Source organism: Megascapheus bottae, chromosome 8 (genome assembly GCF_031878675.1).
Source record: "Megascapheus bottae isolate mThoBot1 chromosome 8, mThoBot2.hap1, whole genome shotgun sequence".
NCBI lineage: Eukaryota > Metazoa > Chordata > Mammalia > Rodentia > Geomyidae > Megascapheus > Megascapheus bottae.
This window is the reverse complement of record NC_143516.1, coordinates 26079913-26104464: the sequence shown is the minus strand read 5'-3', so window position 1 is coordinate 26104464 and position 24552 is coordinate 26079913. Positions and strand designations below refer to the sequence as shown.

The 24552-nt window shown below is 34.0% G+C and overlaps 1 protein-coding gene and 1 long non-coding RNA gene across 2 annotated transcripts in view; one reads left to right on the top strand and one right to left on the bottom strand.

The window, feature by feature from the left end:
• Positions 1–21175, bottom strand: part of Themis (thymocyte selection associated) — a 158298-nt gene extending 137123 nt beyond the window's left edge. Inside the window, exon 1 of the mRNA XM_090338159.1 lies at positions 20879–21175. Coding sequence (XP_090194285.1) covers positions 20879–20969 — 91 coding nt within the window. The 5' untranslated portion in view covers positions 20970–21175. The remainder of the gene's footprint in view (positions 1–20878) is intronic.
• Positions 1–24552, top strand: part of LOC150059682 (uncharacterized) — a 722023-nt gene that overhangs the window by 84622 nt on the left and 612849 nt on the right. The window lies entirely within an intron of this gene.

The window sequence follows — 24552 nt, the reverse complement described above, 5'->3', positions numbered from 1 at the left end:
CATTTAAACTTTACAGCATGTAATACAAGAAAATATTATTTGTTAAATGTCAACTTTGGGAAAACAATGTCTTTGAAAGTATTATTTGTATAAAGGACAAGGGAAATTTCTTTAGGTATATTATATGAAAATTCTTGTAGTCTAATTAATAGTCGACAAAAACAATAGCTATTCAGGAGTGAACCTGATTGTTGAACAGACATTACCATTCACCACATACTGAAATGTATTTGTAACTGCTACATTTAACTTCACAGAGGAATCCTTAAGTTCTGTGAGACTTACAACATTAAAATTGAGAGCCAAATAAATGATTTTCTTGGATGTTTAGTCTTAGATGAGTAAAATCTTGTCCTTATATTTAAGTTTCATTAAGAAGCATAATTACTTCTATTCATATGAAATGTTTTATAATTTTATTCACATTGGGTAAATGAAATAACTGTAACACTAAAACTTGGATACATTTTCATTGTAAAATCAAAAAGTTTTAGAGATGTAGAATCTTTTATCATTGTAAAGTGAAATTGACTTTCCAGTGATAGAGAAATGCTTTTTTTTTTAATAGCCAAGTATTGCAGGGAAAAATAGTAAAAAAAAATAAGATTACAACAACTAAGTTGTTAATTTTCAAGTCAGAATGTCTTTGCTTAATCACAATTCAACATAAGTTTCATTTATTTTGAAGTCAACAGAGATCTAGAACATTTTTAAAAAGGTATGTGTAATTCGGATTCACACACAACTAGAACAGCTGCTTTTTCTTAACTGACACAAATGTGGTTTCTCTAGCAAAATGATAGTCTCTGAAGTCCTGACTATATTTTGTAAAAATTTGAAAACTGGATAGTTTATCTAATTTCACTGATAAGTAAAAAAAAAAGTGTTTTAAGGAAACTTCTAATCAACTGTTATTTTTTTAATTTTATTATTTTATTATTTTTTTTGCCAGTCCTGGCTTGAGCTCAGGGCCTGGGCATTGTCCTTGGACATTCTCAAAGCTAGAGCTCTACCACTTGAGCCTCAGCACCATGTCTGGCTTTTTTCTTATGTATGTGGTATTGAGGAATCAAACCCAGGACTTTGTGCATACTAGGCAAGCACTTAACCTTTAGGCCAATCTCCCGGCCCTCAATTGATATTTTTAATGACAAACACATTGTCAAATAATGGATTTCCATTTCCACTTGGAAGGCTTTATTTTATGTGAAACACTAACTTTTATTTATCTCATTGGTTTTGCTGAAATTTTGATTTTAAGCAGTGCAGTGATTCCAATTGATTATTGGGAGCAAAATAGATTGGATGTTTGAGGTAAACATAAAGTTTTCTAATTCAAGAACCTAAATAGTATTTAAAAAATAATTCTAAAAAGAAGGCTTAGGATTTTTTTCATATGTTTTTATTGTAATTAATAGAAGGTTTACATTATATTCACCAGATAGAAGGTGCATTACTTCACTAACATTGATACCCTTTCTCATGTCTTGGTTCTCATTTCCCTCCCCTCACTCCCACTCCTCATCTTGTATTCTCTCCTTCCCTATCCGATTTCAAATAACTAAATAAACCCATATACAATATATCAGATTACAAGGTAAAATACTGTAACACTATGAGATAACCAAGGGACAACAAAAGAGAGATAACATAGTACATAGGATTTTTTTGACAAACTAATTCAAGTTACTTTTGTTTTCATTTTACTACTTACTGATTACTCATTTAGCACCACATGACAAAATCTAACATCATATCATATAAAAACAGCTATTCCTCTTAAGAGAAATGCTTTTGTGTGATTACATGATATATCATTGTAAGCAAATGACCAGTAATTTATACTTATTATGAGCAAGTGACCAATAATTTGTGCCTATTAAAATGCATGTAATACATACCCTACCCAGACAATCAAATATTTATTCTCTTGCTTATTAGTTCTTCATATGTACAAAATGAAGACAATATAAATAACTTATCCATATGATTATATGAGAAGTCATTTTCCATTTGGTTGCATTCTATTATATAATCAAAATTAGTATTTAATAAAATTCAAGTGGGATTTTTTAGAGTGTGAATACACTAGTACATATGTAAACGATGTACTTTATAGTACAAAAATGTCTACATTTTGGCAACTCTCCAAGTAAACAACATAAAAATTGCTCAGGCAGTTTCTCTTTACAACTTTAGAAAAGAACACAACCGAAATTACTTTCATCTTTACTTGTTTGTAAGACACCTGTCTAAGAGCCTTTTCCTAATCAGTGAGATCTGCTTATGCTAACTTTTAGGTAGAAATATATTCTGCTCAAACATACAAAGAAAAATACACTAAGCTTTTAAACTCTGAAACTTTTGTTTCTTATTTTCAAAAATCTAAGAACTAATTACCCAAAAGTAGTTATCCCAATAAGAAATAACTTCTTAATGACATATAGTATTTGACTAAATGAATTCCAGTAGTTAATTATGAATATGCAGCTTGATTTTGTGTGTGTATATACATACTCACTATACATATTGGGTGTATACATATACACACACAAATAGGTGTGAATTACACTTGCATATATATATATATCCCAAATTTCAGGTGCTGTGTTTTAAACTTGGGACCTTATGCCTGCTAGGCTGATACACTATTATTTGAGTCATAACTCCAGCCAAAGTTTATAAAGAAAGACAACCTTTAAATATCACTTTAATTAAAGTTGTATCTTTGAGAATATAGCCCCAAAGCAGAATTATTGCACTTGGTCAAATGAACACAATTCCAATATTACTGAACTGAACATTTAAAATCTCCTGATTCCATTCTGACATTCATCTTGGTGTTCAAATACTTTTCCATCACACAGAGCAAATTTACATTCCTTAATAAATCATTAATCACGTAAAATTTCATAAGTTCTCAATTTTCAATGTCTGTGGGCTTAGGTTGTTATGACTCCATAGCAATTTCATATATTGGAAGCTTAAGAGACTGTTACTATAAACATGTAGAAATATTCTATTTTGGACATTTAATACATGTCCTCAATAAATCTTTATAAACATAAGCTCATGTAAAAATGCTGTTTCTCAGTTTCTGTTCACAGAATTATATTTAAAATTGGTGGCTAGGCAGATGCCAGTGGCTCACACCTATAATCCTAGCTCTGTGAAAGCCTGGGATATGAGATCAACAATTTGAAACCAACTTGGGCTGGAAACTGGAAGACTCTTATCTCCAGTACATCACTAAAAAACCAAAAGTGGAGCTGTAGCCCAAAGATAGGTCCTAGACCTTGAGTTCAAGCCCAGCACTGGTACAAAATAAGACAAAACAAAATATGTGACTAGCCAGATATTGACTGCATATAATTTTGTGCCTCTGAATTTATATAAATCAGTATTTATACTAAAAATTAAAATAAAAATAAGATTTTCTTTTGACTAAATATTAAACAACTATAAAATATCAATAAAGGCAACTTGAATATAGTTATGTAATTTTCCTATTTGCTCTGATTTTACTACCAGGTCATAATTAAATTAAGTTAGAAAATGATTAAACTCAATTAGCTATGAAATACTTGTAAGCATTAAAATGGGCATAATTTTTACATATAAACTCTCATATAAATATTAAATCTATAAAAGCAATGCTCATAAATGTATAAGTAACTAAATGCAATTATTTAGTATGTATTCAACTAATTTTAGAATCAATTATTCAATGTTCTGTATATCCAGTTGCAATGAGTAATAAGTAATTAAGAAAGTAAACATGGAGCTACCACAAGTTATTTCTTATATATTTCTACTTCAGCAATTATATTTGAATGTAAAAATTGCTACTAGTGAACTGTTACAAATTATCTTAAAACACTGTAAATTCTTTTTTATTACTTTTTATTTTTTTAATTTATTTTTTTATTGTAATGTATAGAGAAGTTAGTTACTTTTATCAGATAGTAGGTGCATTACCTCTCATACATTGATACCCCTTCTCATATTTTCCCCCCTTCCCTTTCCTATTTCAAACAATCAAATAAATGTAAATACAATATACCCAGGTATCAAAGTCAGATACAGTTAACAATATGAGATTAACCAAAGGGCAACAAAAGAGAAGAGAAGTAACACAGTACATTAAGAACAACAATCATTCAAGATAAAGCTTTTGTTTCCATATCCTGGAGATCCTTTCATTTAGCCTCATCCTATATGACCTTATGTATCTAGGTTTTGTGCTATTATAATCCTCTGCTTAGAGAGCCCTAGATGAAAACACTGTAGCATATACTATATGATTTTTTTCATTTAAACACTTGTGGAGGGCAAGACAAAAAAACCTTTTCTGTAGCATAATTTCTAGGATAGAGGTAAGTTTTATAGCATACAGGTAATCCTGAAAGCTGACAATCGTAATAATCTCATAAAAGGTTCTCATGGGTTAAATAATTGACAAATTAATTTAAATAAGATCAAATGTATTTTACATATATACAAATGAACACTAAAAATGAATAGATGAACATGTACATAAGGTATTGCTTAGCTATATAAAAGATGGGCATGGTATATATACATTCAAGAAACTGAGGAGGGATAATTGAGATCAGTGCCAGCATGGACTACATAGAGAGACCATCTGAATAATAATAATAATAATAATAATATAGTATTTAATTATTAATGTTGTATTATTCTATTCACACATTCATGTGTAGACTATACAAATACACGTGTGTGTATAATATATTGCTTGAATCTGTATATAAAGACATAACATAAGGCCCCTTTCATTATAAAATTTCAATATATACAGTTACAATTCTCATTAATGGTCTATCATAAATCACTTTCTAAAAATCAAAGATTCATCCTGGACACTCTTGTCCTGATGCTGGATGTTGTTTCTGCTCACCAACAAATGATAGCACTCTCTATTGCTTAACCTCTGACGTAGAGACAGGTTTGGGGGGAATTATTTAGGTGGTTGTTTTCTGGTTTTTGTTTTGGGATTTTAAATTTTGGCTCTTCAAGTCCCTATTTTACCCTCTCTCCTGACTCATGCTAGTATTCTTTTAAGATTCACATACTCTTTCTGATACCACGTGGCTTATAAGGCAACCCATGAAATAGCAAGATATTTTTCACCCATCTATCTATATGTGTAATTTCAGTCCTGACAACTCTCTCATTTCTTGTACTTTTGACTGCATAAGGTTACTCATTTGTTCTGGTTTTATGACAGCCTTTGAATCATTGGGCTAGAATTGAATTTTCTAATTGGTATTTTTATTGTCTACCCTGTTTCTCGTTAATAGCCTATAGCTTTTCCCTGGATCACTAGCTCTCCTAAGCTGTCAAACTCAAAAACTTCTCAAAATGGTTGGAGGTTCTGTCTCTATAGATGCTCTTAGCTCCTTCATAATTGCTTCCTTTTCATCTCTGTTAGCTAGCAATCCTCTGCTAGGATGACTGTCTCTTCTAACTATGTAGGAAAATTTTTCCACCTGAAGTATCTCAGAAAGTAGCTGGGGTTTCCCATAATTATCAAATTAACTGCAATAAACATCTTCTAGTTCTACAGCTAGGAAGACATCTTGTGTGTTGGATAGTGCTTCCATAACAAAATACTACCGTATTTTAAATAACAGGAATGAACTCTGTCATCGCTCTGTGGCTAGAAAGTTCATGATTGGTGTCCTGACTGATGCAATATTTTATTTTGAGAGAGCATTTTCTGGATTCCATGTCTTATTAAACTGGTATCACATGGTCTTTACCCAATGTTTGCCTTGGTTTTGAGAGGTAGAGAGAAGAGAGAGGAGCATGTGAAGTGGGAAAGAGAGAGAATATATAGTTCTGTTTCCCCTTACATGGACATTAATACCATCAGATCAGAGCCTCACCTTACGACTTCATTTGACCTAATTGCTTTTTTTTTTTTTTTTGCCAGTTCAGGGCCTTGAACTCAGGGCATGATCCCTGTCCTTGGGCTTTCTTGAGGCTAGCGCTCTACCACTTGAGCTACAGCAGCGCTCCTGGCTTTTTCTAAGTATGTGGTATCAAAGAATCGAACCCAGGTCTTTGTGCATGCTAGGCACACACTCTACCAGTAGGCCATGCTCCTGGTCCCCTAATTGCTTTTGAGAAGCCTTATCTTTAAGTATTGTCCTATCTGTGACATTATCATTTCAAGATTTTTAGTGAGGGAATAAATATGTAATTCAAAGTTCATTATAAAATAGTTTCATAGTTCACATTGATTACAGTAGAAGTTCAGCTAACCTTGTTATATAATTCAGGAGCCATTTGTGAGATATAACTACAAATTGCTTGGCTATCTACTATTCTCTGAGAAGTCACTAGATAGGACCACATTGTGGATTTTAAAATTTAATCTTCTAAATAATCTCTCACTCTAAAAGTTATTAGTTATCTAGGCATCTCCAATTCAGGTTGCAAACCTTAACAAAAGATCATTTTTTTTTGTTAAGCTTTCCCTGGCTTTCCTGGGTGGTGAGTTATATACTCTGCAGTGTTCTCAAAACAGTTTATATCAAAGCATTTTTCACATTGTATTAGAAATATTGGTTTCAAAAATATATCTGTCTTCTTCCACTGGCCTAAGGATGCCTCCCGGGAAGGAATCATAGTTTGTTCATTTTGTAGAAGGAAGGAGAAAAGAAAAAAAAAAAGAAAGAAGAAAGGAGAAAACTTTAGGGAATATTTGCTCCACGGTTTTTAACATATGTTTTTGCAGGAACAAGAAACAGTCTTTAATATATTCAAAATATAATAGTTAGAAATATTAACTCAAAACAGTAAAGAAAAACCACATATTGACATTTCAATATTACTATAAGACACATTTTTGAATATCATATTTATGGTTAAATTCTGTAATATGTGGGCTTTGATCAATATTTTTCTGATAAAAAATGAAAAGCATATGGCCTGTGTTATCCAAATTCATAGTGGAAAAGAAGTCTTTCTTTTTTCCAACAGTTTCTTTTGTTAGTTTAGCCTAATTTCTTCATGTTCTCCTTGGGATAGTCAATCTCTAAAGAGATAGATAAAGATCTTCACCATTTCCTCTCAAATAACATTTCTAGCCACTCTTTCCCTCCTTCCCAGAGTCATGGGCTTCTAATTTTTCCATTGACGTGTACTCTTTTCAAGGAGTGAGACAGCTAAACTGATAGCGGTGGTTGGACTTCTCCAGCCGAGGGGAAGAACGTGAGCAAAACTTTGAGGCAGAACAGCCCTCAAGTTGGAGGGATAGTGAAGAAGCCAGTGTAGTTGACAGAGAAAGGTAAGTAAATCATGAGCTCATATGAATAATAGGGCAGGAAACAATGTAGGGCTCTGTTACTTACTAAAGTTTGTAATTTGAGGAGTCAACAGAACCACTGGAAAGTATTTAACTACAGAGTGACCGACTGATACATGTCTGGGAAATAAGTCTGTGCTTGCTGGGCTGAAGCTGTTAGGTACAAATTGTAATTTACAATTTAATGTTGGAAATAAATTACGATGAACCAAGGTGATAAATAAAATTTGTGAAAAATAGTGAAAAGAAAGCAAAAATGCATGAGATAAAGGGATATTAGTATCAATTATGCACCACTTAAATGGTAGCTCATACATTCATAAAAATGATAAGTTATCAAAGTATGAATAGTATTTCTATCTATTTAAGATTTATTAGTAATTATTTTTCCACAGTTATCCCATATTGCCATATGCTTACCAAAAGGATCGGAATTCTAAAATTCTTTGATTTTGTAAATAACTTTTAAATGGAAATCAAAATGATTGCATGCATGAAATAAACTTACATGTATAAGTTAGAGTATTAGCAATTTGAACAATAATCAAAGAAGCCAGAGTTACGATCTCCTAAGTACAAAGTAGTGAGTTTACCTCTCTGTGAGCAGGTGATAGCTATTACTCTGGTAATTTTTCTGATATTATGGAACTCTAAATATGCTTTTCTAATTATTTTGCATTAATACCAGATTCAGTTCCAGCCATAGTGCATAAAAAGTCTATCACATCTCATTGTATTGATGAGATATGTTTAGGATATGTTAAGATAATTTACAGTAAAATATGAAAGATTTAAACAATAATATGTCTTATTCTACTTTATGTCCAAAGAGGTTTTAACTTCTTAAACTTGTTCCTTGGTAATAAGATGTTCTTTCAAAGAACTACAGATGGCATAAAAGTAACTTATGGTAGAAATTATGTTATCTCCTAGCAAGGATCTTTCAAGTGTGATACATATTTCATAGAGTACTATAAGATCTGGAGAGGAGAATATTAAAGCCAAACCTAAATTAAGGCCCCATAAACTCTTCAGGATTACTGCATAGTTTTCTACTCCATTTCCTAACTCATTTGCTCCCCTATCTCATGTTATTTCTAGAGCAGCCAATGATGATGCAAAAACAGTCAAGTCCTATCAGTCTAACAGGTCATTGCTATTCATTTTTGTCAACATCAAAACTCAACTCCTTTTCTTTTTTTCTTTGGTCAGACTTGGGACTTGAACTTAGGCTGAGGCAATGTCCCTGAGCTTTTCTTACTCAAGGGGTCATTTTGATCCTCATCTCCATTTTCAGTTTTCTGGTGGTTAATTGGAGACAAGTGTCTCATGGACTTTCCTGCCTAGGCTGGCTTTTAACCATAATCCTCAGATTTCAGCCTTCTGAGTAGCTAGGATTACAAGCATGAGCCACCAGTGTCCAGCTTCAGCTTCTTACCTAACTCTGCACCCAGCCTCCTTCAGGCTGTAAGTACAGATCTATTATTTTTTCCTTCCACACATATCCTACTTCTAGTCTCCAGGTGTTTGTTTGCTCTATCAGTTCATTCTCCAACATGCCAGATCTTTACTTCACTGTTTCTGATTAATATTCCCATGAAGCCTCCAAAATCAGCTCTATTGGGCTTTGCAGAGTACTTAATCTTAGTAGCCCCACCTCTTTTGTATCCACTCAAGCCATGTGTTATAAGTCACTTGAGACTTACAGGATATGAGCCACCCACATCTCCCTCTCTCTTCCTTCACCCTCCCTCCTCCCCCAGTTCCTTAGCTTCGGCTTCCATTGTTCTGGTCTCCTCCATGTTTCTTAGCCACAAGAAGCTTTCTCTGTCCTCAGTAAGACACATTTCTTCAGTTTATTCAGATTTCAACTCAAGTTTTACTTCATCTGAGCAATCATAAACCCGAACCAAATGATGATGCTTTGGTTTAGTTTAAGAGAATCTACTAGTTCAGGTGTTAAAGGTAGAAATGTCAGGAGTAGCTAATGTGTGTAAGAAAATGACTAATATATAAATCCTGGTCACCCTAGCAAAAGATCATCTCTCCCCTTGGCTTTTTGTTTATTTTTATCTCCAAAATTTTATTTTACTTATTATTGATTGTATTTAACTTATTGATTGATTAGTCAGTAGCTGCACAAAACAAAGTTACAATTCCACAAGTCAGATTATAAGTACAGTGCTTTGAGGTGAATGTCACCCCTTCCTTCTTTCTCCCCTAAATCCCTCCTACTGTCCCCACCTTCAAGTTAATGTGTTGTTTTACTATCAGTGTGTGTGTGTGTGTGTGTGTGTGTGTGTGTGTGTGTGTGTGTGTGTGTGTGTATGTTACTGGGGCTTGATTATATGGCCTTAGGTGCTGTCCCTTGGCTGTTTCACTCAAACCTAGTGAGTCACATTTCTAGCATTTTGGTGCTCGATTAGAGATACAAGTCAGGAACTTTCCTGTCCAAGCTTACAAAGAAGCAAAAATCTTCCCTCCTCTGTTTCCTGAATAGCTATGATTACACATATACACCATTGTTGTGGCCTGGCTCTTGCACAATTTTTAATCCTATCACTTGTTTGGCACTTATCCCATGGACTATAGTGTATGCTCCAACAGGGAAATGGGCTTTGCATTTTTCTCAACTATAATTCTAGCCCTTTGGACCATACCTGAAAATGGATTATAGAAATTTATGCAAATTGTTCTATGCTAAAGCTTCCTTAATGTTTGTCTATAAAACGTGCTTCTGTAAGCATTCTCATATAATCATTATTTTTGCATTTTGTAATTATATTTTAGCGTTAATTTCTAAAGGTTACACGTGGATGCACATTATCCATGCTGATGCAATTACCCAGGTATTATCTCGAATGCAGGCAATAGTTTATACACCTATTGTGTCTCACTGTATTTCTGCCTTATTTATGCTATACAGGGTCTTCTTTTTTATTGCTTTTGTTCTTTTTTTATTTTTTTATTCACTTACCTTGAAAAGTAAATGATAATTTGCTATTTCATACAGGATATTTTAGTACCAGTCCTGGGGCTTGAAATCAGGGCCTGTGTGCTGTCTCAGCTTTCTTGCTAAAGGCTCATGCCCACCCCAGCCACAGCTGTATTTCCAGCTTTTTAGTGGTTAGTTGGAGATAAGAGTCTCATAGATTTTCCTGTCCAGACTGGCTGCAGTCCTCATTTCCCAGCCTCCGGAGTAGCTAGGATCACCGGGTAAGCTACCAGCACTTGGCTTCAGAAATATTTTGTGAATATATTTTAAAGTAATTTAATATTATGTGAATGCCTTTTTTTACATTTTTGCCCATTTTTTAATTTTTTCTTTACTTTTGTTTAATGTTATGTAGCAATTATAAGGTCAAAATATTTAGAATCTCTCTACTAAACATACTGTGAATTTTTAAAATAATTTGCCTTCTTTATATATTAGTGTGTTGGTGCTTTTTGATAATAAAGTTTTATTTTGTAAACTTAAACTTTAAAAGTTATTTTAGTTTTAAGTTAAATTTCTTATGTAGTTTTTGATGGATATCTCTATTTTAGCTATTTTCTTTCGAAGTAGCAATTGTGTTAGCCTGTGAGGCAGAGGAATTCAAATTAGATTTTTTCCTGTTATTAAATGTTTTATTTTATTTTATTTTTATTATAGAAGTAATGTATAGATGGGTTACAGTTACATTTGCCAGATAGTGGGTGCATTACTTCTCACACAATGATACCCCTTCTTATATTTTTGTCGCCATTTCTCTTCCTCAATCCCTCTCAATCATCTTGTTTTCCACCCCACTTCCTTTTCCTATTTCAAATAAACAAATAAACATATATTTGATATACCAGATAACAAAGTCAGATACAGTAACAATATGAGATTAACCAACGGCCACCAATGGAGAAGAAAAATAACATAGTATATTAAGAGCAACCATCACTCAAGATAAAGCTCTTATTTCCATAACCTAGAGACCCCTTTATTTATGTTTTGGAAATGGTTAGAGTCATTCTTACTATATGTCAACATTTAGCTAGTAGCAATAGTCACACTGTATGAAAAGCTGACTACTGGCCATCATTTTATTGTGTACTTTGTATACAATAGCCCAATTAATCTCACCACAATTTTTAGGATAAAATAATCTATTTTTCTTAGCAGAGGACAATGCAGTGCTTTCAGTTTTAAGTTGGCAGAGAATCATTTCTCATTTGAACTTACGAGGCGGGGTTACCCTCTGAAGTTCTGTCTTTTAACATTATAGTGTAAACATGCATTCCTAAAGTACTGACAGTTTAGGCAAACTGTCAACTAAAATAACTTGCCTTTTGTCATTATGGTGATCAGCTGGATTAGTTAACCCCACAGAATTTTGTATCACCAGGTATCAGTTGTTTGCATCTTCTCTTCAGCCTCCAAGTAGGGCATATTTCATGCCAAGGGCACAGGAAACCACAATCAATTAAAGAAAAGAAAAGAAAAAGAAAACCCAGCGATACCTTCTATTGTTCTCTAACTAAAAACAATAAAGATATTAAGAAAAACCAAAGGCTACTTAAATAAAATGCTGTGTGATCAACTGTTAAACAGCTACTGAAGTTAGAATTGAGTGATAATGAGGGCTGAGTGTGATGCGAAATGCTTGCAATCTTAGTGTTTGGAAGGTTGAGACAGTAACAAAGTTAATTTGATTCTCTGTTTCAACCCCCCCCCCCAAAATACCCCAAACAAACTCAGAAAACAATCATTTAAAAATGCTACACAATAAAACATATGCAGAAAAATTACTAGTAAGTACATTTATCAAGAAGAAAAAGGAAGTGGAGAGGTAGCTCTCAGTGGCAGAGTAAATGAAAAAGCCAAGCAAGAGAGCAAAAGCATAAAGAATATTAGCAAAAATAAATTCTTGCTCACCAGTTTTACAAAAGAGTCCAGCTACATTTTCAAGATGTTAAAATGGGGAAAACAAGATGATTGGGAGAGGGTAGAGGGAAGGAAAGTGGAAGACAAACATGGGAAGTGGTATCAACGTTCAAGAAGTAATATGCTCACTGCCTAACAAATGTAACTGTTACTCCTCTATACATTACCCCAACAATAAAATAGAATTTAAAAAGAGATGTTAAAATAAATTTTTGGGAAAATTACTTCAGAAATAGAAATCTATATAACTCAGAAAGATAATGTTATCTTAAAGAAAAAAAAGGTAAAGTCAGCTGGGCGACCTGGCTCACGCCTGTAATCCTAGCTACTCATGAAGGTGAGACCTGAGGATTGTGGTTCAAAGCCAGCTCGGGCCCTAAAGAACGTAAGACTCTTATCCCCAATTAATTACTAGAAAAATGAAGTGGAGCCGTGGCTCAAGGGGCAGGAGTAAGGCAGCGGCCGTGAGCTAAAGAGCTCAGGGACAGCGCCCAGGCCCAGAGTTTAAGCCCCATGCCGGAAAAAGAACTAAAAAGAGGTTATTAAGTCTATTGGAATAATTTATTGTAATTAAATACAAAAACCCAAAGTAGATAAAATAAATCCTATATCAAATTTCAATTTACATTTAAAGTTTGTCCAATATTTGAAAACCCTTTAATAGTAACTTATATAAACAGAATTTAAAAAACACATTATTATATTAATAGCATTCAGTTCAGTGGGGAAATAGATGATCGGGAAGGTGTGTGAGGAGGGAAAGGGGTACAAAAACATGAGAAGGGGTATCAAAGTTTGAGAAGTAATGCACTCATTACATTAAGAATGTAACTCTAACCCTTTTATACATTATCCCAACAATAAAATACAATAAAAAAGATCTAGAAAATAAGAAAAAATAAGAACTTCTAAACTTTAGTGAGAGTTAAATACTAAAACTTAGAGCATGATACTTAAGGAAGGAATTCTTTATAACTTTCTTTAAGATAAGGAACAATACAAGGCTTCTCCTGATAGCTTAGCATAGTAATAGAGGCCCTGTCCTACACTATAAACATAACAACAAAATAATGGAGAAACAGGGGCATGTCTCAGTGACATCTAATGATATTAATATCTACTTAGGGAAATTAATGAACTAAAAAAATCTATTAGGATTCATAAAAGAGTAGGCTTTTCAATAGAAGAGATACTATTTCATTGAATTTTTCTACCTTGGATGTAACCAAGAAAGAGACAAGAAATATGGTATCAATTTAATATAGCTATGCAAATATACAAACAAATACACATCCTAGAAACTAGTGCGGAACACATAAGATCTGTGTGATAGATTCATAGACCAATAGAGACACTTTCTGAAATCTATTTAAAAGTATCCTAGAAGGCGTTTTGTTATATGTTTCAAATGAAAAATGCTCTTGGATGTGGAGATTTTCTTTTTAAAAAACTGAAGAAAAATAAGACAACTTTATATTAGAAACATCTGCTAATTTTACATTATATTTTCAGTTACTCACACTCAAACAATATCTAAATTATTAAGAAGAAAATTTCAGAAACAAAAATGTATAAATTCAAAAAAGAAACATTTGCTATATTTGGCTTCATTAAAAATTCGAGTAAATTTTAGATAAGAAATAACATCATTTTTCCCTCAAAGTTTTATCAGACTAGCAAAATTCTCAAAAAGTTCCATCACTTCAACTTCACATAATATAAAAGCCTAGCTAAGACATTACAATCAAATTTCTGAGGCAGTAAGGCATGGCATCACATGCTTGTTTGTAATCCTAGTACCTGGAAGACTGAGACAAAAGGACAATGAATGCAAAACCAGCTTTCAAAAAGAAAAGCAAAATGAAAGAAAAGAATTAAGCCAATGTTACTCTCTATAAAACATATCAAAATCTTAAAGACAGGAGAAAAAATTTTAAATTTCGTTATAAATGACAGAATTGGTTTTGTTGCCAAAGTAAAGCGTCATTCAAAAACTATTGATGTAGAAAAATAAAACCATACAATATGATCAGTTTTCAGATGGAATTATATTAAACACAAGTTTTACTTAAAAAGCCATTAGAAACCAAATGGTTCTTTAAAGTAAGGTGAGTATACTTAAAGGAGAATTACTGCTACTTTCTGAGTTTCAGAATGGGGCAAGAAGATCCTTAATTGTGAACTCTACTGAATAGTACACTAAATTACTAGCCTGAGTTTCAAAAGAGACTTGTATATCTTTGGCGCTATATCCAGTTCATGGATCAGAAAATTGCATTTAAAATGATGTTTATTTCCTCCAAACCAATGCACTGGTAATCAAAACTTCCAGGAGGACTTTGTGGAAGTTGATAAGTTAATTCTAAAATGCATTTGAAAAACTCAAAAAACCAAACTTGAAGGAGAATAATAAATCAGAGAGCTTATTCTGCAGAAGCAGTTCTCAATGTGGCTTCATTTCATGAGCAGCAGAGAGATTTCTAGAAACCTGACAATGATACACCATACCTCGCCCATAATTGGATCCTTCTCTCTTAAGGAGATGCCCAGTCAGCTACAGTTTAAAAAATGTTTCAGGTATTTCAAATATGCACTCAAGTTTGAGAACCAAGGCTCGATAGCCTATCAGTATATATGTGATATCAATGAATGATATACGGTTGTAGATCTACATTAATTACAATTAGATAAAATCGGGATAAGGATAATAACTTGATGAGTGGAACAATGTAGAGGCTGTTACAAAGTGGGACACATACTGCTCATCACTAAGATAACATAGTAAGCATCAGGAAAAGGTTAGCATCCATTGAATCTAGCAGAAAAAAAAATTGGCCTCAACTTCAAATCATTTTCAAAAACATCATTTCCAGGGAGAGTGCAGATTTGGGGTTGAGTAAATAATAAAATTTGTAGAAGACAATATAGAAACTTTCCATAACGTATATTAGAGAAAATTTTGTGACAATGTGAAAACAATATAATTATTGAACACAATGAGTGAATCGAAAATTTCCATTGTTCAAAAATTAAATGATAAACTATACATATGGAGAGATGATTTTGGCAACACAAATCACTGACAGTGTAATGTTATTTGTATTTTATGAAAGCAGTAATAAAAAATTATAAAATCTAATATAAACAGGCAAGATGTATGAGCAATAACCTAAAGAGAACCTCTAAACAACCAAGTGATCAAAGGAAAAGGTGCTCAACCTTATTATATATGGGAAATGTAAATCAAAACCATGAGCTGACATTGGATTCTCAACAGGAAGAATAAAGTTAAGAAGACAAATAGCCAGGTATGTTGGTATATTTCCATAATCCCACAACTCAGGAGTTTCATAAATTCAGAAACAATCTAGGCGGTATATAAAGATTTTTATCTAAAAATAATTAATAACATTGTTACCAGGTATATGGATTAAATGGAACTCCTAAATAGCTAACAGGAATGTAAAATGGAACAAGTACTCAGGAAACTTGTTTTTTATTACCTACCAACTTTGAAACACACACACACACACACACACACGTGTGTATGTATACTGGAAAACATTATAACCCTGAGCGCCTCAGCACAAGGCTAGTGCTCTACCACTTGAGCCACAGCACCACTTCCAGTTTTCTGGTAGTTAACTGGAGATAAGAATCTCATAGACTTTCCTGATGTGGCTGGCTTTGAACCATGATCTTCAAATCTCAGCCTCCTGAGTAGCTAGGATTATAGGTATAAGCCACTAGCACCCAGTTCCCACTTATTCATATACCTAAGTACATGTCTATACATGTGAATATGAATGTATAATAATATTCATGACAACATTACTGCTAAGAACTTCAAACAGAAATGAATCCAAATATCCATCAGCAGTCAAGTGGATAAATATTAATATATTTATCCAATAGGATATTGCTTACATTTTTACACTGAAAAGGAATTCAATATACAGAAAGCAGACTACTTTAAAATATAATGTTACTGGGAGTTTGGCCTAGAGGTAGAGTGTTTGCCTAGCATGCACAAAGACCCAGGTTCGATTCTTCAGCACCACACACACAGAAAAAAATCCGGAAGGAGTGCTGGGTTTCAGTGGTAGAACTCTAGCCTGACCAAGGACAGTGCTCAGGCCCTGAGCTCAAGCCCAGTACTGGCAAAAAAAAAGTGAATAAAATAAAATATAATGATAAACATACATACCAATCAGAAAAGAATCAATACTGTAATTTCCAACTATATAAAATTTGTAAATGGCTGGGCATGGTGGCTCATGCACACCTGTAATCCTAGCTACTCAGGAGACTGAGATCTGAGGATCTAGGTTCAAAGCCAGCCTGGACACTAAAGACCTGAGACTCTTTTTTTCATATATGTTTTTATTGCAATTAATAGAAGGGTTACATTATATTCACCAGATAGAAGGTGCATTACCTCACAAACATTGATACCCTTTCTCATGTCTTGGTCCCCATTTCCCTTTCCCAACCCTCACCCCTCATCTTATTTTCCCCCCTTCCCTGTCCTATTTCAAATAACCAAATAAACATATATAATATTTCAGATAATAAGGTAAAATACTGTAACCACATGAGATAACCAAGGGACAGCAAAAGAGATGAGAGATAACACAGTACACTAAAGACAACAATTACTCATTATATGGCTTTTATTTCTATATCCTGGAGGTAAGACATTCCATCTTTCCAGTCAAAGTCTGGAAGTTCTTTTACAATTAGCTTCTTCAAGTCTTAGTGAGAGAAAATACCATGTACACTTCACTTTAGTTGGGGCTTTTTCATTGTCCTTTTCTATACAAGTGAAGACTGTCCTGATTTCTTGTGTGTTGAGGGATTTCATATAAAGTAGATACTCAGGAATAGAATAGATACCAAAAACACCATTTTAAAAGCAACTTTTCTCTCAAAATCAATACATATCCATTATGGAGGACATGTTTTTAATTTTTTAAGTTAAATAGTCCAATAACTCCACAGAGATGACTATTTCCTTCTATTTACACAGGACTTCCCTCTCAGAATGCAGCTAAAGTTTAATTTCTACATAATTAATTTGATTATCTGAGGTCTATTGTACTTCCTCTAATTCTCTGATTGCAATGTCCCTTGGTTCAATTTTGTGGCCTTTGCATCTCCTTTTTCCTTCTGAATTTGTACTGTCATTTGCTTCACAATGATTAGTTAGCTCTCTTATCACCTCTGTTCTCCAATAGCAGCCAGACTCTCCTCACAGGTTGAGGCTTCCAAAACCTTTCTACTGCGATCCTTTTTTTCATATATTTTTATTGTAATTAATAGAAGGGTTACATTATATTCACCAGATATAAGGTGCATTACTTCACAAACATTGATACCCTTTCTCATGTCTTGGTCCCCATTTCCCTCTCCTCATCCCCATCCCCATCTTGTTTTTCCCCCTTCCCTGTCCTATTTCAAATAACCAAATAAACATATATAATATTTCAGATAATAAGTTAAAATACTGTAACCACATGAGATAACCAAGGGACAGCAAAAGAGATGAGAGACTATTAGTACATTTAGGAAAACAATCGTACATTATATGAGCCAGAAACTCTTATCTCCAATTAACCACTAGAAAACAGGAAGTGGGGCGGTGACTCAAGGGGTAGGGCAGTAGATATGAGCTGAAAAGCTTAGGGAGAGTGTCCAGGCCCAGAGTTCAAGCCCCATGGCCACCCCCCCCAAAAGAAATCTGTAAGTGATCCAAAAATATTCATACTAACAATTTTAGGAGAAGATGGTATGAAGCAATTGAAAAAGGACAAAGGCTAGAAGTTTGACTTTTATTGTTTTGTATTTCTTGCTGGCAGTTATATGAATGTTCTTAGGTTATGAAAATTCATCTTAATTAAATTTTAATGTAGTAATAAAGTAATAATGAATGAAAATGATGCTTTTTACAAGTTTCTTTTGTCAAAATAATATAAAATTGTCACTATTTCTCAGTAATTGTAAAGTCAATGCAATTCAACAAAAGTACCAGTTGGGTCTCATGAAATCAATTTTTTTAAAAAAAGAATGTATTCAAAAAGTCTATGAATTACATAATGGAATGAATACAAGGGAGTAGTCTGAGCACTAACTGTGTACTAATAATTATTTTAGCTTATATTTTGTACAATTATATTTAAAATTACATATTTTGAGCAAAGTAAATAAATGAATAAATATTTGTTTCAGAGATCTATTGATAGATCTGTACACACAGTATGACATAAAGGTGGCTTAAAAATCAACAGGGAACATATGTAGGGAACAATGTTGAAGTAGCAATGTACCCACTACCTTATGACTGTAACTGTAACCCTTCCATACATTACATGATAATAATAATAAATACAATTTTTAGAAGGGGTATCAATGTGTGTGAAGTAATGCACCTTCTATCTGGTGAATATAAGTGTAACCCCTCTATTAATTACAATAAAATAAATGGAAAAATAAACATTTTAAAAAAAAAATCAGCAGGGAAAACACATTTGGTATACTGAAAATAAGATTTATAGAACAAAGAAGGCTAAAATTATATAGGACAAGATCCTCCTCCAAATGACTAAAAACCAAATATAAAAATATAACTTTAAAATTAGCATAAAATAAGGAATCATCTTTTCCTAGAGGTTGAGAAAGCTTTCTCACATGAGTCCTTAAAAAATAAACCCTAGGACAGGAGTTTGGCCTAGTGATAGAGTGCTTGCCTAGCATGCATGAAGATGCAGAGTTGATTCTTCAGTACCACATACATAGAAAAAGCCGAAAGTCGTGCTATGGCTCAAGTGGAAGAGCTCTAGCCTTGAGGAAAAGTCCAAGGACAGTGCTCAGGCCCTGAGTTCAGCCCCAGGACTGGCAAACAAACAAACAACAACAATAACAAAAACTAAACCCTGCTGACAAGAAATGGCTTACAACTGGCACAAGTCATAATATGGTACTCATGATGAAAGATGATCTGATTTCAAATAGCCAATTACAAATGAATTAAGGAAAAATTTATAATTTAAATAGCTTAGAGGGCCTGAAAGAATAGTTATACGTATTTATGCATACACAGACACATATGTAACCATGGAACTTGATTTTTTTCAGCCTTACTTTTCTTCATAATGGCTTATAAGTACTTCTTCACTTAATTGGGTTGGAGCCTAATAAACCTTCTGTAATTAGAAAATAGCATAAGTTTAAAATGTGAAGAAAAGGAAATAGAAAAGCTTATAGAGTGTCCTAGTTTATTCTGCTTACCATAAACATGCTCAAAAACACTAATGGCACATAATCTAACCAAAAGCCTACTTTATTATAATATATTGTTTAATATTTTATGCAAGTGATTGAATTTAGAATGGTTGTAAGAGTTTAAATGATGGAATATTTGTCTATGAATGGAAAAGACTTGTCCACCAACATTTTTTTGAAGTTACTTTCCCAGTCATTTGTTCAGAACTTATTCTATTATTTTAATTTTAGTATTTTTTGTTTTTGTTTTTGTTTTAGGTTTTGGGGCTTAATCTCTGGGCCTGGGTGCTATCCTTGAACTCTTCAGCTCAAGGTTAGGGTACAACTACTTGAGCTACAGCACCACTTCCGGTTTTCTGATGGTTAATAGTAGATAAGAGTCTCAAGGACTTTTGTGCTGTGGCTGGCTTTGAACCAGTTCTCAGTTTCCTGAGTAGCTAGGATTACAGGAATGAGCCACCACTGCCTGGCTAATTCTAGTGTTCTTATAAACAAAAATACATTTATTGTACTAAGTTACACCAAAATTCACCAATTTATTATTCAATAGTTTTAACTCTGACTTCTTGACATAGGTTTTGAAAAATTACCTGTGATTAACAAACTTTAATTTCTATTCCTCTAAATACAAATTCTCCCTGTTAAAGAATTCAGAATTAGCTCATCACTGAGTGAGAGAAGTGAAAAATTCATTGTATATACCACAAACTTGAGAAAAGTAAGGGATGGGGTGGGTTGATGGAGATGAGAATGCTGAAAAGTGTGCCGCTGATAAAGATGCATTGTATTTATAAACTGCTTTGTTAAGTGGGCAACTCCTTTGTACAACTACTAATTTATACTCTAAAAAGAAAAAAAAAGTGATGGAAGTTTTGACGTAAGAAGTAATATCTACAAATAGTTCAGACTTTGGGAAGAGTTCTTTGTTAAGCATTGACAGCTACTTTTGTTTTGGAAGAACTAATTTTTTTTATATTCTAGAAACAAATATGGATAACTTTAAACTGTTCACTCTTGATTACAACCGATTTCAAACACTTTCTACTCTTTATTACAACCAATTTCAAACAGCAGGCAGAAATAATCCACCCCTCCTCTATAACTATTGAAAATCTACTCAAAGCTTAAGACGTTTACTATAATTCTTTATTCCCATCCACCCTTAAGTTCTCCTCTCTTCAACACTGTTGAATGTTGATTACGGATAGGCCCCATATTTGTGGTCATGTTTCTTCTTCATGTAATCACCTTTCCTGTTCAGAGCTTATATTCTTTGCTAAAATTTCCTCCATGAATTCCCAAAAGTACAGATTTTATAGCCAGTTAAGGAATTTCTGAATGCTTACCTTCAAAATAGATGCCTGATTGGATTTCTAAGACCCTGGGAAGGGTCCGGAGATCTAGGGAGTGGATGAATTCTTGCAGGGATAATGCCATTCTTGCAGGCCTGGATTTTTTTTTTTTACAAAAACTTCTGGTTTCTGGATGTTACTTGCCCGAAGCTGCAGTTTTTGCTCATAATCTCTTTTTCTGATAGGTAGGACGTGCCACTGAAGATCTGGGTGGGACAGCTCTTTTACAAGACCAATGAGACTTCGCTGCGGTATCTGCCCTTACTCACCAATTCTCCCTAGGGCAGGCAAGTTGTCACCTGGGAACCAGATGGGGTGGAGCAACTCTAAGTGGGGGAGGAGGGAGGGAGGCAGGAGACAAAAGATATCATAGCTCTTTGTGGTTTTATTTCCTTCTGACACTAAAGGAGAATGGTGGGGGTGGGGAGGGGGGGAGAGGGAGAGAGTTTGCCTGAACAGACTCTGCCATACCAATGATGGCAAGTTCCTGCTTTCTGTGCTGTTGGCCAGGTGTTCAGTGCCAGCAGCAGCGAAACTGGGCTAAGCGTTACCTGTGGCTTGCCCACTATTAAAGACCAAAGGGATGGAGGACTAAGTTCTAGCCCCCAAAACGGCATCACATTAGTTTGTTAATCTCTCAACTTCATTTCTAAAGTTTGGTTTCATATGTTACTTGCATACTGTTGTGCTTTCTGCATTAAATTTGGGCATTGCTTTGTGTCAGCTGATTTTAGAAACCTGCTGCTGTGCAGTGAATATCGAAACCATGTTTCATCCTTCCACATGAAAAAAGGTTGCTGAATCTTGAAGTGTGGTAGAGGAGGGATACAATATGGAAAAAGACATGGAAATTAATAACAAGGTAATATGAGTTTTCTGATCTCCATAATAGCTTGGAAAACATTTCCATTATTTGTTTGGAGCTATACTTACCTTGGGCTTAGCTCTACTTTTGATTTGCAAGTGAACTGAACTATAGCCTCATCTTTTTAGAAGCTCATTCATCTAATTTAACTGGAGATCAAAATCTGTGCAACTTCCCTGACTTGGCTTGGTTTGAACTGTTCGCTACCGTAGCCTGGCTTTAATGGAATAAGTTAAAATAAATATTTATTAAGAAAAGTAACAAATTAATATTAATAAAGAATGCATATAAGATGTTATTTAAAATACACATATTGCAACTGCAAAATCTAAAATTCAAAGACTCAGAGAAGAGTGGTCATCACACATTATGCAAAAGAAACTATATTTTGTGGAAAAGTAAATTTAACATTAAGAGGCATTTAGAAGAGAAAGGTTTATTGGGCAATTGACCAGTAGCCTAATGTGATAAATGCATGTATGAAACTATTCATTAGCAATAATATGTTTTCAGCCAACACCACCAAAAAGAATTAGAATAGGGAGTTTCAGGTAACTAACAAGCTCCACAGCATTACTGGCATATTTAGTTGATTACCAGTATCTCTAATTGATTATGAGGAAAGTGATAAAGATGTCCACACATCCAAATATATCATGTGAGCATGAGAGTGTAAGCCTATTTCCTAGTCCTGTAAAGCTGAGACAAGTAGCCACTTTAAGGACCCCTGGGCTCCATAACAAGAATCTCAACAGATAAGTAAGCAAATAAGCAAGTTAATAGACAAATAATAAAACAACTTTACACACACACACACACACACACACACACACACACACACACACACTGGCGGTGAGTGATCAAGATTCCAGTTTTCTCATGTGCTTAAACAACTGAAGAACTTGCTTTGCTCACCTGACAGATTCAGATCCCTAGCCATGAGCCACGCTGCTCAACTGTGTTTCTGTTTCCAAACTGCCTGGGATGCACAGTACTATTGAAGTAATCTTAAAATGGAAAAGTCATAGATCCAGTGACAACAAAATATTTACCACAAAGAAATATCCATTCTGTGCAGACACTACCCTCTAAATAAAAAAAAAAATCTCAAAGAAATTGAAAGAGGAGAAGTACTGAAATTTACAGATTCACTTTACAGAAAAAAAATGACTTTGGATTTCATTACTTTCTAGTGTATCCAATTTTCCTTTTGGGGAATGTATGAAAGAGCTAAAAATAAATGAAGTAAAAGCCTGTTATAGGTGATTATTTTTCACAAAGATTTATAGATGTGGTTCAAATTACCTTCTCAGTAACTATGTTTTCCAATTAAGCCCTGAGCATACAGCCGGCATCATCATTTTCTGAGCTCATTGTTTCAGAAGATGTATTTACTTTATTCCTAGAAATAGTGAATTTATCTTCCAGATATTTTTATCAGAGAAGAAAAGAATTCTTGATACAATCATAATCTCCTTACATGAGCATTTGTTTTCTGATGGCATGTATTCAAAAGGAACCTAATATTTTAATCCATACTGAAGTATATCACTGATTAGAACAAAGGACTGGGGGTCCTGATATTACCATCCCTAGGCCTCAAGAAAAATAATTACATGCATTCATATATGAAACAGTTTATAAAGTAGAGCAGCAATTATTTTAATTATTGTTTTATTTTAGAATAAGCTGTAGGGTCACAGAAAATTGTACATATGGCATAGCAACATCCAGTATATCCACATTACACATTTCCCTATACAAATTCTTTACATTATTGCAATTTTGAGACCAACTATGTGGTGTTGTTAGTAAGTTAAGGCCAAAATTACTGGAAGGGTTTTGTTGCTTTGCCAGTACTGGGCCTTGAACTCAGGACCTGGGCATTGTCTCTGAGCTTCTTTTGATCACTGCTTCTTTTAGCACTCTACTACTTGAGCCATAGCACCTTTCCAGCTTTTCCTGTTTATGAGGTAATGAAGAATCAAATCCAGGGCTTCATGCATGGTAGACAAGCACTCTACCACTAAGCCACTAAGCCACATTTCCCACCTCTCTTTTTTCTTTCTTAAAGATCCCATTGAGGGATAACATTCAGTTGCAGTATCTCCTTAGGTTCCTCTGGGCTGAACATTTTCTCAGACATCTCTTGTTTTTAAATGACCTGGGAAATATGAGGAAGGATTGTGTTAGAATTATATCACTGCATTACCTCATGTTTTGAATGATTTTTTTTTCATCTCAACCAATAAAAGTGGGCATGGTAGATCACACCTATTACTTCTGTACATTCCAAATGCCAGTAGAACCAAATTCCAAATGCCAGTCGAACCATCCAGCTCCCCTCTATCCACAAAGAAAATTTTCTTAATGCTTAAGCCTGAGTCTGTTTTGTTGCTTGCAATGATTTCAATTGATATATTACAGGCCACTGTTTTAGATATCCCTGAATCCCAATACAAGCATAGCAGTGGCCCTGAGTTCAAGCCCCAGCACTCTCAAAAAAAAAAAAAAAAAAAGAAAGAAAAACTCAAAAGGACACTCAATATTAAAATCAAATAAAAAACGGGCCGGGAGTTTGGCCTAGTGGTAGAGTGCTTGCCTAGCATGCACGAAAACCCAGGTTCGATTCCTTGGTACCACATACATAGAAAAAAGCCAGAAGTGGTGCTGAGGCTCAAGTGGTAGAGCTCTAGCCTTGAGAAAGTCCAAGGACAGTGCTCAGGCCCTGAGCTCAAGCCCAGGACTGGCAAAAGTAAATAAATAAATAAATAAATAAATAAATAAATAAAATAAAAACAAA